Below are 15,112 nucleotides of genomic sequence, written 5' to 3'. Positions count from 1 at the left end.
GGTACAGTCACCACGGGGGCGCTTCCCCCTACGCCACCCGCTCGATTAGAACCGGCCACCAGTTAGCCCTGTACGCTACAGAGAGAGGGAGAAGCGGCTCCCTGATTGGTCGCTGTCTGTATTCAAACAACAACTGCCAGCAGGCTCCGGATGCAGTTGAGCGCTCTGGGATTGGCCTGACCCGGGTTTCAGTCGGCCAACCAATTGGGCGGGCACGGCGTGTGGGTGGAGCCAGCAGCTTCCCCCGCCCCTACTGGACGCCGCGTCTATAAGGGCGGCGGCCAGGGTGGCTGGCTGGCCGCGGCCGCGCAGTTTGACGGCTGCAGCGCAGCGAGCGGGAGGGCGTGGCCAGAGGCCGAGCAGCAGCAGCAGCAACAGCAGCAGCAGCAGCTGCGGCGCACAGATTCGCACAAAATGGCGGAGGGAGACAACAGGAGCGCGAACCAGCTGGTGAGCGGGGCTGTCGGAGAAGCCGGAAGGGGACGTGAGCGTCTCCGGCCCTTTGCGCCATTCTGCTGAGCCCCGGGCGCGGTCTGTTCGGGGACGGAGGGACACAGTGGGGTTGCGGCTCCTCTGCCCCCGCCACCCCCCACGCGTCTTCAACCCTCGCTCTCCCGCCGGGCTTGGCGACCAACGAAAACGTATCGCCTCCGGCATCCCGTAGGGGCGGGGGCCAGGCCGGGAGAGGCTGCTGGGGACCGGCTCCCCCTTGCGCAGCAGGGGCTGTCTGTGCGGGGGGGACGGAGCGCTCGCTGCGGGAGGCCGAGCCTAGCCCCTGGCCGCTCTCCGGGCAGATGGCGTGGAGCCGCAGGGTGGCCTGTCAGCCTCCGTGTGCGTCGCCTGAGCCCGCCCAAGCGCCGGTGGCCAAAGGTCTCCGCTAGTTCAGCCTCCCCTCCCCCAACCTGTGGTGGCCTCGGGCAGTGCGCTCTTAAGGGCTGCAGCCGCTGGCTGTGCTGCCAGCACCTGCCCCGCTAAGGAAGGGGACAGGGATCAGCTGGGCGCTTCCAAACAAAGCCCCCACGTGGCCTTGGTCACTTTTAATTGGCCCAGCCATGTATGCAATTTTAAAATCCGATTGTCTTTTACCTAATATATACAGGCTTTCTTTCTTAGGTTCTCTCACAGATTACAGGCGATCAGCCTTTCTTCAGGGGATGTTCATATTCAGCCTATTTTGGGTGTCACTTGGTGTTTGACAGATGTAAGAAGACCACAGATGTTGCAGGGTGGTTAGTAGGACAGTTTAATGTAAGGGATGGATATAGCTACAAAGCTGACGGTGGAAGAAGTGAAGACTTGATGGGTGGTGGTAGCAGAACAGGGGAAGAATTAATTCATCTTCCATTCACTGTAAAGTTTTAAAAAAACAGAACTGAGTAGTTGTTTTGGGTACTCCCTTGGACATCTGTTTTATAACTATAGTTTAAGATTCTTCAACTTGTTTTATTCTAAAAATTCCAAGTAGACAAAATGGGGGAAGTTACTCTTTGAAAATATAGGAAGGTGGAAATAGTGAAACTGACTAGATGTAGGTGCTACCAAATGCACAAACTAAAACAACCTGGAAAAATCATTCTAATTCACTTTTAAGAGGAGAACTGAAACAACAAACTTATCAATATACATTCTCACTGCAGTGGTGTTCTCTGGTCTTGAAGTCTGATGGATTAACCATGACTTTGTATGAGAGGTTAACCCCTTTGTTGTTTATATTAGAGCAAAAGGTTCCCAAACTCTGTGGTAAGAGACCTTATTGAAAGTGATACCCAAAAGATCTTTTAAAAAAAGTGTTTCATGTACAGTCATTCCCTGCACTGCAGCATTTCAGAAAACGCTTGGGAAGCAAAATGCACTTGCCTGCTTTGAGCCATAATGGTGAATAAGACTTTTTTATTTATTTTTTTGCTAAGCCTAGCTTTCTGCTTGCACCAAGCTGCACAACTTGAGCTGCTGAAGTGAATTTGCAAAGTTCTATATCACCCTTCAGAGCTCATCTTTAAAAAGAGAGACACATACGTGGCTGGTTCAATTCATGCAGCTGTAGGGATTGGTGAGATAAAAGGGCCTGTGACAAACACAGTCACTGCAGAGTGTGAGCTCCCTCTTCACTCCCGACCCTGCAGAGGCTGCAGACTGGGTCCTGAAGTACTGGGAGACCTGGGGCACATGGGGATTTTCCTCCTCTCTCCCTAGGGAAGTGTGCACATCCACATGTGGGGGGTAGTGTCAGTTGGGTCTAGAACGGGGTGGGCAACTACAGCGCAGGGGCTGCATCCAGCCCTTCAGATGTTTTAATCTGGCCCTCGAACTCCCACCGCGGAGCGGGGGCTGGGGTTTATCTTGCTCTGATGCTCTAGCTGGGGGTTGAGGTTTTGCCTGCTCCATGCGTGCCGTGGCTCTGCACAGCTCCTGGAAGCAGTGGCATGTCCCCCCTCTGGCTTGTATGCATGGAGGGGCAGGGACAGTGGGCGGAGACCCCTGGCTGCAAGTGCCACCCCCACAGCTCCCATTGGCTGGGAACTATGGCCAATGGGCACTGTAGGTGCAGCACCTGTGGATGGGGCAGTGTGCAGAGGGTGGTCATGCCACTGCTGGGAGCTGCTTGAGGTAAGTGCTGCCTGCAGTCTGAACCCTGATACCCCCCCCACCCCAGCCTTGATCCCTCTCCCACCCTCTGAACCCCTTGATCCCAGCCCAAAGCATCCTCCTGCACCCCCCAGCCTCACCCTGGAGCATTCATGCTCCCTCCCCCAGCCCGGAGCCCCCTCCCACACCCCGAACTCATTTCTGGCCCCACTCCAGAGCCTTCTCCCCCAGCCAGAGCCTTCATCCCCTTCTGCACCCCAACCCCCAATTTTGTGAGCATTCATGGCCTGCCATGCTATTTCCATGTTCCACACCCAGTTGTGGCCCTCAGGAAAAGTGCCTAGCCCTGGTCTAGACTCTCTGGATAAAAGCCTGTCTCTGAGACTAAGGCCTTGGCTACACTGGCGCTTTACAGTGCTGCAACTTTCTCGCTCAGGGGCCTGGACTCCCCCCCCCCCCCGAGCGCTGTAAGATACAGCTCTGTAAAGCAGGAGGTGGAGTGCGTGCAGCGCTGCGATAGCTCTCTCCCAGCATTGGCGCTGCGACCACACTCACACTTCAAAGTGTTGCCTCAGGAGCGCTCCCACGGCAGCGCTTTGAAGTTTCGAGTGTAGCTAAGCCCTAAGGAGAGTCACCTGGCTCTTCAGCAGCAGAACTGGCTAACTGCAATCCCTGCTTGGGAGGAGGCTGGAGTTGCTGAGGAGCAAGAGAGCTTCTACTCCAGGTGATATCTGATGCCCAGGTAAAGCCAAGACTCCCTGTCATAACCTTAGTCCCAGATTTGGACCTTAGCGTCCAAAATATGGGGGTTAGCATGAAAACCTCCAAGCTTAGTTACCAGCTTGGACCTGGTACTTGCTGCCACCACCCAAAAAATTAGAGTGTTTTGGGGCACTCTAGTCCCCCTGAAAACCTTCCCTGGGGACCCCAAGACCCAAATCCCTTGAGTCTCACAACAAAGGGAAATAATTCTTTTTCCCTTCCCCCCTCCAGGTGCTCCTGGAGAGATACACAGACACAAGCTCTGTGAATCCAAACAGAGTGATTCCCCCTCTCCGTTCCCAGTCCTGGAAACAAAAAGCACTTTCCTCTTTACCCAGAGGAAATGCAAAATCAGGCTAGCAAATTCAACACACACAGATCTCCCCTGATTTCTTCCTCCCACCAATTCCCTGGTGAGTACAGACTCAATTTCCCTGAAGTAAAGAAAAACTCCAACAGGTCTCAAAAAGAAAGCTTTATATAAAAAGAAAGAAAAATACATACAAATGGTCTCTCTGTATTAAGGTGACGAAATACAGGGTCAATTGCTTAAAAGAATATTGAATAAACAGCCTTATTCAAAAAGAATACAAATCAAAGCACTCCAGCACTTATATTCATGCAAATACCAAAGAAAAGAAACCATATAACTTACTATCTGATCTCTTTGTCCTTACACTTAGAAACAGAAGATTAAAAGTAGAAACTACTTCTCCAAAGCTCAGAGAAAGCAGGCAGACAGAAAACAAAGACCTCAGACACAAAATTCCCTCCACCCAAAGTTGAAAAAATCCGGTTTCCTGATTGGTCCTCTGGTCAGGTGCTTCAGGTGAAAGAGACATTAACCCTTAGCTATCTGTTTATGACACTCCCCCATTCCCCTTCCTTCTGAGCCACCTGACCTTATACACAAGCACAGCCATTTTCTCATTAACAGCACTTTTAAAAATGTGTGCAAAAGCTAATAAAAAAATCAAAACGTTTTGTGTGGTTTTTGGTTTTGTTTTTTTCAAGGAAGCAAAGTGAATTTTGGCTCTCACTCTGCAATAACCCAAATAAGAATTAGCAGGAACATCAAACTTAAATTAAACAAGTTAGTCAAGTTACCGACTGAAGCTCAGCAGCGTATCAAAATATATCAGGACATCATTTGATATACTTACTTGTTGTAATTTAAGTAACATAAAAGACCTAGTGGTGGTTTCATGTGTTTTTTGTTGTATGTTATAATTAAAGTGCTGTTGGGTGAGAACTTCTTAGATTAAATTTTTTGTTGGAAATTGAAAGCTGAAATGTATCGTTCAGGTGAAACTTTTATCAGGAAGGTTTCTCAGGTACAGAACAGAATTTCTGGTCAAAACCAGAAACCCACCTTAGAATAGCCAGTAGCCCAGTGGTTAGGCACTCTCCTGGGTTGTAGGAAACCCATATTCAGCAAGTACCTGGTTTGCATAATTCAGACCAGAGACTTGAATCTGAGTCTGCTATATTCTGGTGAGTGCACTAATCACTGTTCTGTTAGCTATTTCAGAAGTATTTATTGAGGGAGGAGAAAGGTCTTGCTTTTGTTTCATATTGGAACAAAAACAAAGGTTGACATTGAAGAATTTTTCTTGGCCTTTTTATTTTCTAGCCAGACATAGTTATTATCTAATATTTTAGGCCTGCTAGGCATTTACTTCACAGTCTGGATATACTTAAATTAAGCTTATGAAGGGCTAAATTAAATGTGCATAGGAAAGAGAAATTTGCATGTGGTACTTCAAATATCCTAGTTTCAAGAAGGTGCTATGGGAACCAATAAAGGTTGGGAAACACTAGACTGGGGGATTTCTTCTATGTCTAAAAATAGCAGATTACCAAACTTTTAATATAGCAGTATGTCTTGGGATCCTGTTCAGGTTGGGAGCCTCAAAACAGTGTAGGGGATTTAGAGAGACATTCTCCACAAATTGATTGGAACATTTCATTCTCGCTGTTTTGATTGAAACTGACTGTATCGCTTTATTCTGTACTCTTGGATCTGATGTGAATTGTTGATTTTCTGACTGAAAAAAGGAACTACCCATATCTGGTATCTTAATAAAAAATAATATAGTTGAAAGTGGCTTCACAGCAAGGGGTCCTTATTTAATATAATTTGTGTATCTATAAAGCACTTTAGATGCAAGAATTATTTGATTTTCTTAATGAATGATGTGGGTTTTTGTGTTTTTTTTTTTAAATACAGGCTGCAGAGACTGCAAGTTTAGAAGAACATTTACAAGGATGGGGAGAAGTAATTCTGGTAGCTGACAAAATCCTTCGTTGGGAGAGAGCTTGGTTTCCACTTATATTGATGGGTGGTGTTTCCTTTGCTTTTCTGTGAGTGCAGTACCCTGTGACCACTTACATCTGATAGCAAAAATGCAGTGAAACTTAGCAAGTCTTTACTTCTCTAAAGAGGCATGTTTGCAGGATTCTTTCTCCAAGATCTCTGTTTATGCAAGTAAAGCAGAACTCCCCAGCTCTAAAGATTTCTCTTTCTGAGAACAGTGGTAACAGGAAAGAGCACAAGCCACATTCCACCCACACACAGGCCAGTTGCAACACTGATGATTTAGTCCAATAAGCCTTAGAGCAATGGTTTTCAAACTTTTTTTTCTGGGGACCCAGTTGAAGAAAATTATTGATGCCTACAACCCAGTGGAGCTGGGGATGAGGGGTTTGGGGTATAGGAGGGGATCAGGACTGGGGCAGAGGGTTGGGCTGTGGACTGGGGCTGGGAATGAGGGGTTCAGTGTGGGAGGGGGCTTTGGGCAGGGGCAGATGCTTAGTGTGTGTGGGGGGGTCAGGGCTTGGGGCTGGAGATGAGCAGTGCAGGAGGGGTTTGGTTGGGTGGGCTCAGGGCTAGGGCAGGAGGTTGGGGTGCAAGAAGGGGTTCTGGATGGGGGGGCTTACCTCTGGTGGCTCCCAATCAGTGGCGCAGTTGGGGTGCAGGGGCAGGCTTCTTGCCTGTCCTGGCACTGCAGACGGCACTGCACCCTGGAAACAGCCAGCAGCAGGTCTGGCTCCTATGCGGAGGCACGCACATGGCTGCAGGCACACACGCACCCAGCTCCCATTGGCCAGGAGCCAGTGCTTGGAGCAAGAGCAGTGTGCAGAGCCCCCTGCCTAGAAGCCAGACCTGCTGCTGGTCACTTCTGGGGTGCAGCGCAGTGTCAGACCAGGTAGGCACTAGCCTGCCTTAGCTGGGAAGCACCACCAGTGAAACTTCTAATATCCCGGTGGACAGCATTGATCAGAGCTCTTAGGGTCCCTCATTGCTGAGCAAGGCAACCCAGTGCCTTACATGCCATGACCCAAACTTTGAAAAACACAGCCTCACAGGAACCTTATTGCTGTGCTCCAGGTCTTTCTGTCAGCAGTTAAGTGCTGTTGTCAAAGCACTTTAGATCTTTGTACTTAAGTTCAGTCCACTTCAGACTACTTGTTTTCTTAAAATGTCACTTTGTCTCAGACTCTTAGAAGAGGGGCAGAATAGTGTACCTCACTGATGAACAGATTCAGCTGTGCCTTGGGTTAGGCTTGTAGTGCCACAGATGTCAGATATACTTACAAATACTACAACAGTTGAGTACTCAAGATGATGTATCTCATAGACTTGTATCCTCTGAGTGCTTCCATAACCGACATGAAGCTGGCCCAGGGAGCATCCTCTTGGAATGGTGAGGAGAGGGCAGAGTTTAGTAAACCTACTCATGACCTCCTCTAAATAGTGTTGAGGACCCATGTATCTGAGATGATCAGGGCCAATTGCGGATAAAAATTCTAGGGGTGGCCTAAACACAGTTCTTGATTTTCCCCATACAGTAAAACAAGCTATACTGATAGAAATATCTTTATACAGATACAGCTGCATCTACACTAGAAAGTTCCATCCATCTAGAAATATAGGGCTGGAAGGGATCTTGAGGCATCTAGTCCAGCCTGCAATGCTGACATAGGACCTAGACTATCCCTGACAGGTTTGTCTAACCTGTTCTTTAAAACTTTCAGTGACTGAGTTTTCATAACTTCCATTGGTAACCTATTCCAGTACTTAATTGTCCTAAAGTTTTTTTTAATATCCAACCTAAATCTTCCCTGCTCTAGATTAAGAAGATTACTACTTGTGCTACCTTCAGTGAGCATGGAAAACAAATGTGCAAATAGTGATTCTTTGGTGCTTGGAAAATAACTCACTTTTTGTAGAGATAAAGTGCTATCAGTTTCTTGATTCTTGAGCTAGCACTCCCCATGCCTTGTGTTTTCATAAAAGGTCTTTGGTGTATCAACACTTAATGTGAGTTGGGGAAGTATCCCCAACCTGCTGTCCTTGGGATGGTGTTTTGCATGCCTGTGCTAGGGAACTGCAAATCAAGAGTAACAAGTCTTAAGATGACATCTTCATAGAATAAGAAGTACAAGTGAAGTAACTGTCCCTTCCTGAAATAGTGTAAACATTCTGTATTGCTAAACAATCTGCATAGCACGTTGCCTTGCTGCAGGTTTTAGTGTTAACTAGTTTGGTACACATGATTGCCACAAAAGTTGCTTGTCGTCTTAAATACAACAGTCACTTGTTTACTACCTGCAAACTAAAGAAATGGTATACTTATGCCATTATTGCATTTCCCTTGTTCTAGAGTAGACAATAGAAGTCAGTTTTGCTTGTTGCATTCATTCTTTTCACTTGTCTTCAATACAGTGATCTTTCAATGGAAGGTACTGCAGGGGAATAGTTCTGTACTGGGTTTTTTTTTTTAAAACGAGCTGAGAGCAACTTTGAACCACTTGTTACATTTGTTTAAATCTAAATTTGTGTTGCACTCAGACAACATCCTTTTTAAATGCAGCAATTTAAAGATTTAGACTGAATTTTCAGAAATCCACAAAAAAGCAATTTTTATATTGCCTTTTCTTTACAGGATGATCTACTACCTGGACCCTTCTGTTCTTTCAGGTGTCTCTTGTTTTGTCATGTTCCTGTGTCTGGCTGACTATCTTGTTCCTGCTCTTGCTCCTAGAATTTTTGGCTCTAATAAATGGTACGTAAAATCAAAACTAGAGAAATAAACCCCTTATAGCTTTCCAGTTTATGAAAATGAACATTGTCAAAATGGGCAGTTGAGTGGCTAATATCAGGTCAGTTGTGTATACCGTAGCACGTAAGGGTCAGGCACTCATCACCTACTAACCCAAAGATGATGATGAGTCCACTCTTAAGAAGTCGAACTTCATTTTATTTTAGAAGATGAGGAAGGTGGGGTACTGCATGTCTTCCCAGCTCTGCCTCCTTCCAGCTAAAGATGTCTTTAGTGATGGGCAATATTGCCTCACTCTGCTTTAAGATGTTGCCCCACTACTAACTTCATTCTTTTAAAGCTAACGGTTCAAGTCTTAACAATTCAAACTTGCACAGGGAGTGATTCGTGTTAAATATGGCCTAACTAAAAATCTGGAAAGGGAAGTATACAGCACATGGATGAAAACTGTAGGTACTGAAATGGAGTAGTACTAAACATAAATAAGGATGACGAAAGTAATACACAGGGACCTAGAGTAGAAATTTGGGTGGGAGATAACACTTCAACTTGGGGGAAGGAAAGTGATCTTTACAGAAAAAAGTAACGATAACCTGACCTACTGGAAGGAAAACCTAGAGAATTGCATGTTGGTTTTTAAAAAAAACAGAACCTGAAGTGGGATAATCGGCTAATGCCAGGGTAAGACCTTGGGAGGGGGGCAGAATTCTATGCAGGAGGATCAGCTAGTATAGCCAGACTTGGTAGCGGATAAAACTTCAGTAGAAGTGTGCATCTGTCTTTTGTGCATGCTATAATGTAGCATTATGCAAGCCTTTTGAATTGCCCCTGAAAGATGATTACGCAATTTCTGAGAGATTCAGTATACAGTGAATTCAAAAACAAGTTCAAAGTATACAGTCAATTGATAAATATAGGGTGCTCAATAAAATGGCAGTAATTTAAGGAAATGTAAAAGTAAACAAAATCAAGATCATGCTTTAGTGTAGGTAATACTGATGTTGAAGAGGTAAGATCTCTGCATGTTCTTTGTGTTTACTGAAAGAGGAATGAACTTTAAACTGACCTTTGGATGATACCTTAGGGTCAAAATATTTCAGACTGTAGTCAATTTATTTCAAAAAATTTCTTTTTAAACAGGACTACAGAACAACAGCAAAGATTTCATGAAATTTGCAGCAACCTGGTAAAAACTCGTCGCAGAATTATTGGCTGGTGGAAACGTCTCTTCACGTTGAAGGAAGAAAAGCCTAAAATGGTACATTGCACACTTGGCCCTGAAGAGTTTTTACATACTGGGGCTGGGGGTTGAAAAAAATTACTTAAACTGTGATTCTGCTTTATTTATATTTGAAACAAGAGTTTTTGTCCCTTTATGAAATGGCATCTTGTATTTAGATATGGCAACTCTGGTTGAGTTTGCAATGCAGGAAATGCATCTTATTTTTGTGAATCTACCAAATGAGGGTTCAAAACACTTCTCAGTGTAAACTCAAACTCCGACCAGCCTTAACCTTAAAGTAGAGTATAACAACTTTGAAGAGCTCAACTTCTGAGACCATCTTAAATAGACGTCTTTCAGTAAGCGTTTGCCATCTGAAAACCAGGCTCTTTTTAAGGCCTAAAAATAGCTTCAGATGCTGCACTTGCCAGTTTTCTTACCAATTGTAATGGTGGTGCAATTACACACAAATATTTCTCTAACACATCAGTGTGAAAGACCCTTGCAAACAAAAGGAACAGTTAATATACTGGGAAACTGATAAATTGAAAATATGAGAACACTTGTCTGATCTCAAGTCAGGCATTTTAAATGATGCTTGTAACTATAGTGTTTGTGGTTGGGTGAGCGAGCAGTATTTCCAAATAAAATGGTTGGAAGTTAGTTTCCCTTTTTAAATTTGGGAATTTTAAAATTTTGTAAAATCCCGGACAGGACTTCAGTAACTTAATGTTTTCTCTCTGATTCTTAGTACTTCATGACTATGCTCTGTTCTCTTGCTGGAATTGCTTGGGTAGGACAGCAAGTTCATAATCTCTTCCTCACCTACCTTATAGGTAAGTGTTTATACTTTGCAGAGTGGATGCAAGCAAGAATATTTTTCCCTTTTCTGAAGAGACATGATAGCCAAAAGTTCACACGCTAAACTGCTAATTTGTTTGAAACTCACTGTTTTCTGGTGGACTTAATTTCCTACTTCCAGGGAAAGGAAAAGCAATACAGTAACTCCTCACTTAATGTCATCCCAGTTAACGTTGCTGATCAATTAGAGAACATGCTCGTTTAAAGTTCTGCAGTGCTCCCATATAACATTGTTTGACAGCTGCCTGCTTTGTCCACTGCTTGCAGAAAGAGCAGCCTGTTGGAGCTAGGTGGTGGGGGCTTGGAACCAAGGTGGACTAGCAGCCCCCCAACAACTCCACTAAGTTCCTTGTGTGGAAGTTGCCCAGCAGGCTATCAATTGCTGGGCAGTTCAGCTGACCCTCCCCCCCACTGCCATGTGCTGCTCCCTACCCTCTGCCTTGGAGCTGCTCCCAGGAGCCTCCTGCTTGCTGGGGGTGAAGGGGGAGAGGAATGCTAATGTCAGGGTATCCCCCACCCCTGCTTCTGTACCCCATCTCTGCAGAGCAGGGGTTGGGGGGCACAACAGTGCTCAGGATGGAGGGAGCTTGCTGACAGCAACTACTGTCTTGTCTTGTAAAAGCAGCAAAGAATCCTGTGGCACCTTACAGACTAACAGACATTTTGGAGCATGAGCTTTCATGGGTGAATACCCACTTCATCAAATCTGAGGAAGTGGGTATTCACCCACGAAAGCTCATGCTCCAAAATGTCTGTTAGTCTGTAAGGTGCCACAGGATTCTTTGCTGCTTTTACAGATCCAGAGTAACACGGCTACCCCTCTGATACCTGTCTTAACTTGCTGATCTACTTAAAAAGGCAGTGTACTTAGAGTAGGATCAGCATACTTAAAGGGGCAATGCGTGTGTGTGTCTCTCACACACGAGTCTGTCTCTCTCTGCCATGCTGTGTCTCCTCTCTCCATTTGTGCTGCCTTGTAGAGTGTGAGGCCACATTAACAATGTGTTAACCCTTGAGGGCTTTGCCAAGTGCCACTTCATCATTTAGCAGTAAGGCATTCCCTGGGAAATATTCCATCCTCTGACTCCACCACCTCAACCAAGCTTCACAGTCATCATTGCTGTGTACAGTATTAAATTGTTTGTTTAAAACTTATATGGTATGTGTAAAATTGGATTAGCTTAACATTGTTTTGCTTAAAGTAGCATTTTTCAGGAATATAACTACAACATTAAGCGAGGAGTTACTGTATAAAGAACACTTAATAGGGTTCATTGAACATGTGGGGTTATAGTGAAAGGAACTTTTTATAAGAAAACATATACTGTTAAGTAATTTATGTTCTGTCTGATCTCATTTTAGTGAGTTTTTTGTTGCTGTTTCCTGGATTAAACCAACATGGAATCATTTCGAAGTATGTTGGCATGGCAAAAAGGGAGATTAACAAACTTCTCAAGCAAAAGGAGAAGAAAAATGAATGAAGCATCACTTGCTAATTAAGCTACAGCATAAGATGTCCCTGGGAACAGTTTCTAGAATTCATGTATACTTAATATTATAGAAGCAGTTACTTTGCTCATTGGCTCTAATTTAAATTGGGTCCCTATTCAGCAGAAATGCCATTCCCTGAACAGTTGAGTGTCTCATGTTTGCTCTGGTAGGCACATAGTTTTGTAGGCTGCTGATGATTATATATCGGAAATACCTATTTTATGCAATGGGGAGCCCTGCTGAACTTATTTAACATCCACACCATGCGGAAAGTCTTGGGTACAAAAGCACAAGAATTGGCACTTTTGTAATGTATGAATAGTATCCTCATAATGAAGTTAGTAGTGTTGCCCCACTATCAATAGGCTACTGATTCGTGGGTGCAGAAAGTAGTGAAGTATGTGATTTAAGAACTAGTTAATTGGTGTGGAGATTTTTACTACTGATTCTAGTGGGAAGAGCAATTAAGTCTTCATTCCCATGCAGTTCTTTCTCTGGGCACTTGTGCAGAATTATGGCTAAAAATGAATCTATGGCCTAGCTAAAATAGTATTTATTTGTTTCTGTTGGCTCGCTTAGTCAGTTGAATAAACCAGGGATTATTTCTGCCAAATAGGGTTCCTGAACACTTAAATTGTGAATTTAGTCACTAGCTGTAGTGTAACTGTCAACTCGTTGCACTGAAACTATGTTGAAAGTGAGCTAGGGCATATGTACCCTAACAGTCAATTATTTGGAAAACTGCTGTAGTCATGGAGCCATGTAACAAGTCTGTGTTTATGTATGTTGTACTGTCCATAGATGTATGAGATGTCTCTTGTAAATAATACTATCTTCTGAGTTATGACTTGTTTTTAAAACCGTACTTGTTTCTTCAAGTAAAAAGCTGAAAGATGTTAACCTATCAAGACATCTTAAAGGTTAAACATTGTTTTAAAATGATCTTTCTTCAATGTTTGTCTGAGCTGTAAAACAGGTAAATGATGTCACCTTTTAATTTAAAATATAGATTTGAGAACCATTTTGAAGAGTTGCTCTTTTGCCCATCCCTGGTATGGGTTCACAATGTATCTGATCTTTGCCAGGATGGAGAGTGGAGATGTGAAAGTACTTCTATGCTTCCACCTCACAAATATATCTTAAAGAATAGTGTTTCTTACTGAACTACTGCACTTATTCTAACGATAGCAAGTGTGTGTGTGTGTGAGAGAGAGATTTTTTCTCAAAGAGTAAAGTTATTAGTATAACTGCTGGTTTTTTCAATCTGAGAAGTAGTGCTTAGGCTGCTGAGAAGCCTGGAATGTCATGGGAGCAGAAGAGACTAATGTCTTCTCTGCAGCAAATGGAATTCCTTCCACTGTTGCTTCTCATAGCTTTCATAGTAGCAGCTGCTTATGACTGACCTAGGTCAATTTTTAGGAACTGTGAATAAATCTGTGTGGAAAGGCTGTATTTGAAAGTGACACAGCAGGCCCAATCAACAAAAAATACAAGTTTGAACTCTAAAAGTTAGACACTGCTGTGGAAAATGAAACATTTGTTAACTCAAAGCTGACATTTAACTAACTTTAGATTCTGACTATGATGATGAGTGTCCCATATAATGAGCAATACTACTCCATGATGTAGAATTTCCCCTAGCCTCCATGGCTGCAGAGAATCTTTAAAATGTAAACTGGTGTAGGATTAATAGTGTAAGCCTATATGTAGCCTGAAATAGTAGCTTTCAATGGTATCAGCTTTGAAAAATATATGCTATCGTTAACTTGCTCGCTTTTAAAGATCTCTATAGAAACAGCAGAACACAATTCCAAACAGCCTCTAATGGGCTTCCCAGATGCTAAAAATGTTTTATCAAGCTGCCAGGCCTCCAGCTTGTCCTTTATCAGTTTCCATAATGTGGATTGATACACAACTCTAGTATACTAAAGCTTACATTTAGGGTGTACATGTTTAAAAACAACCAGCTTTGTTAAATGGTATAAGTAATACTGTGGCATTCATATACAAGAAAAACATTCCTTTAAAAAAAAAAAAGTTGCTGAAGAATCTCCAGATGTGTGACATAATTCAAGAGTTTTACTCCAAAATCTAGGCTTGCAAGTGATTACACTGGCTTTTGGCTATGAATGCTTTCATGTGGTTTGAAAACTGGGTGAAGACTATGATGAAAGATCAGCCTTGGGGATACTGAAGTAACTATTCCTTTGTTTTGAAGTAACTATATCTGGCATTTTTCTGTGCATGTTACTACCCAAATATGTGGCAGTTTGGTAAGAAATACCTTTTGTTGGATGGGTGGAGTGGGAAGAGATGTCTCTGAGGAACAAGACACTTACTTTAGCATCATAAGAGTATAACTACTTAACCTTTATTGCAGTCCCCTCTGTAGAAGAGTTTGGAGGATGGCTTTCTCACTTCTCTTTAGAGCAGCCCACTCCACATAACTATTTCACCACTCCCTGTGCTTTTTTGATCCTGGTATCAAGAAAGGGCTGTAGGTAAGGATACAATTTCCAGAGTGTCCTAAAAGGGGTTCAGTGAATGAAGCCACCCCATTGTTTTCTTCCAAGATCTGTTGATTCACTTGCAGAGAATGAAGAAGACAGCTCTGTGAAGGAATCCAAATAAGTGATATCTTCTTGATCCCAAACGTAGAGTGGTAGAGCTGCTATATTAATACCCTCCGGCAGAGTTTGTGGTGTGTGGAAAGGGCCTGCACTTCTACCTCCCAGTGAATGTCATGTTTCAAAAAGAAAAATGGAAGAAATTAGGTTTAAGCACTAATTTCAATAACCTCACTTCTGATGAATGTACCTGCAGTAACATGCACCAAGCACAGTAATTGAGTGAACATACCACTGTGACTTAAGTGGAATATTAATACATCAGGGAATACAGCGGGAGTGAGAGTGAAAGGGTCAAAGCCTGTAATGTTATCTGTACAAGTGGCCCCCTTTCTCACAAAGAAAATTTTAGGATCTGAATACATTTTTTTGATAAGGCTAGGGACTAGTGAGTATGGAGGGCTGCTGCTAGTATATTGGTCAAGAAAGAGCTACAATGAAGAAGCTACCTCTAAGAAAATATAGCAACCAGAGAAACTAATGCCTCAAAACTCACA

At 43.6% G+C, this 15,112-nt stretch overlaps 1 protein-coding gene across 1 annotated transcript; it reads left to right on the top strand.

Annotated features, from left to right (window-relative positions):
- Nucleotides 1-285: 285 nt before the first annotated feature.
- On the top strand, nt 286-13,011 carry ARL6IP1 (ADP ribosylation factor like GTPase 6 interacting protein 1). Its single transcript, XM_030578052.1, has 6 exons — nt 286-450; nt 5,579-5,712; nt 8,298-8,417; nt 9,555-9,672; nt 10,388-10,472; nt 11,860-13,011. The coding sequence occupies exons 1-6, from the start codon at nt 415-417 to the stop codon at nt 11,976-11,978; spliced, it is 612 nt and encodes a 203-aa protein (XP_030433912.1). The 5' UTR covers nt 286-414; the 3' UTR covers nt 11,979-13,011.
- Nucleotides 13,012-15,112: the final 2,101 nt, after the last annotated feature.

Source organism: Gopherus evgoodei, chromosome 10 (genome assembly GCF_007399415.2).
Source record: "Gopherus evgoodei ecotype Sinaloan lineage chromosome 10, rGopEvg1_v1.p, whole genome shotgun sequence".
Lineage (NCBI taxonomy): Eukaryota > Metazoa > Chordata > Testudines > Testudinidae > Gopherus > Gopherus evgoodei.
Note: the sequence above shows the minus strand (reverse complement) of the source record. Positions and strands in the feature narration are given on the sequence as shown.

Coding starts and splice junctions, on each gene's coding strand:
- ARL6IP1 (XM_030578052.1), top strand. CDS start 415: ATGGCGGAGGGAGACAACAGGAGCGCGAACCAGCTG. Junction 451..5,578: donor ACAGGAGCGCGAACCAGCTG/GTGAGCGGGGCT, acceptor TTTTAAATACAG/GCTGCAGAGACTGCAAGTTT. Junction 9,673..10,387: donor AGGAAGAAAAGCCTAAAATG/GTACATTGCACA, acceptor TCTGATTCTTAG/TACTTCATGACTATGCTCTG.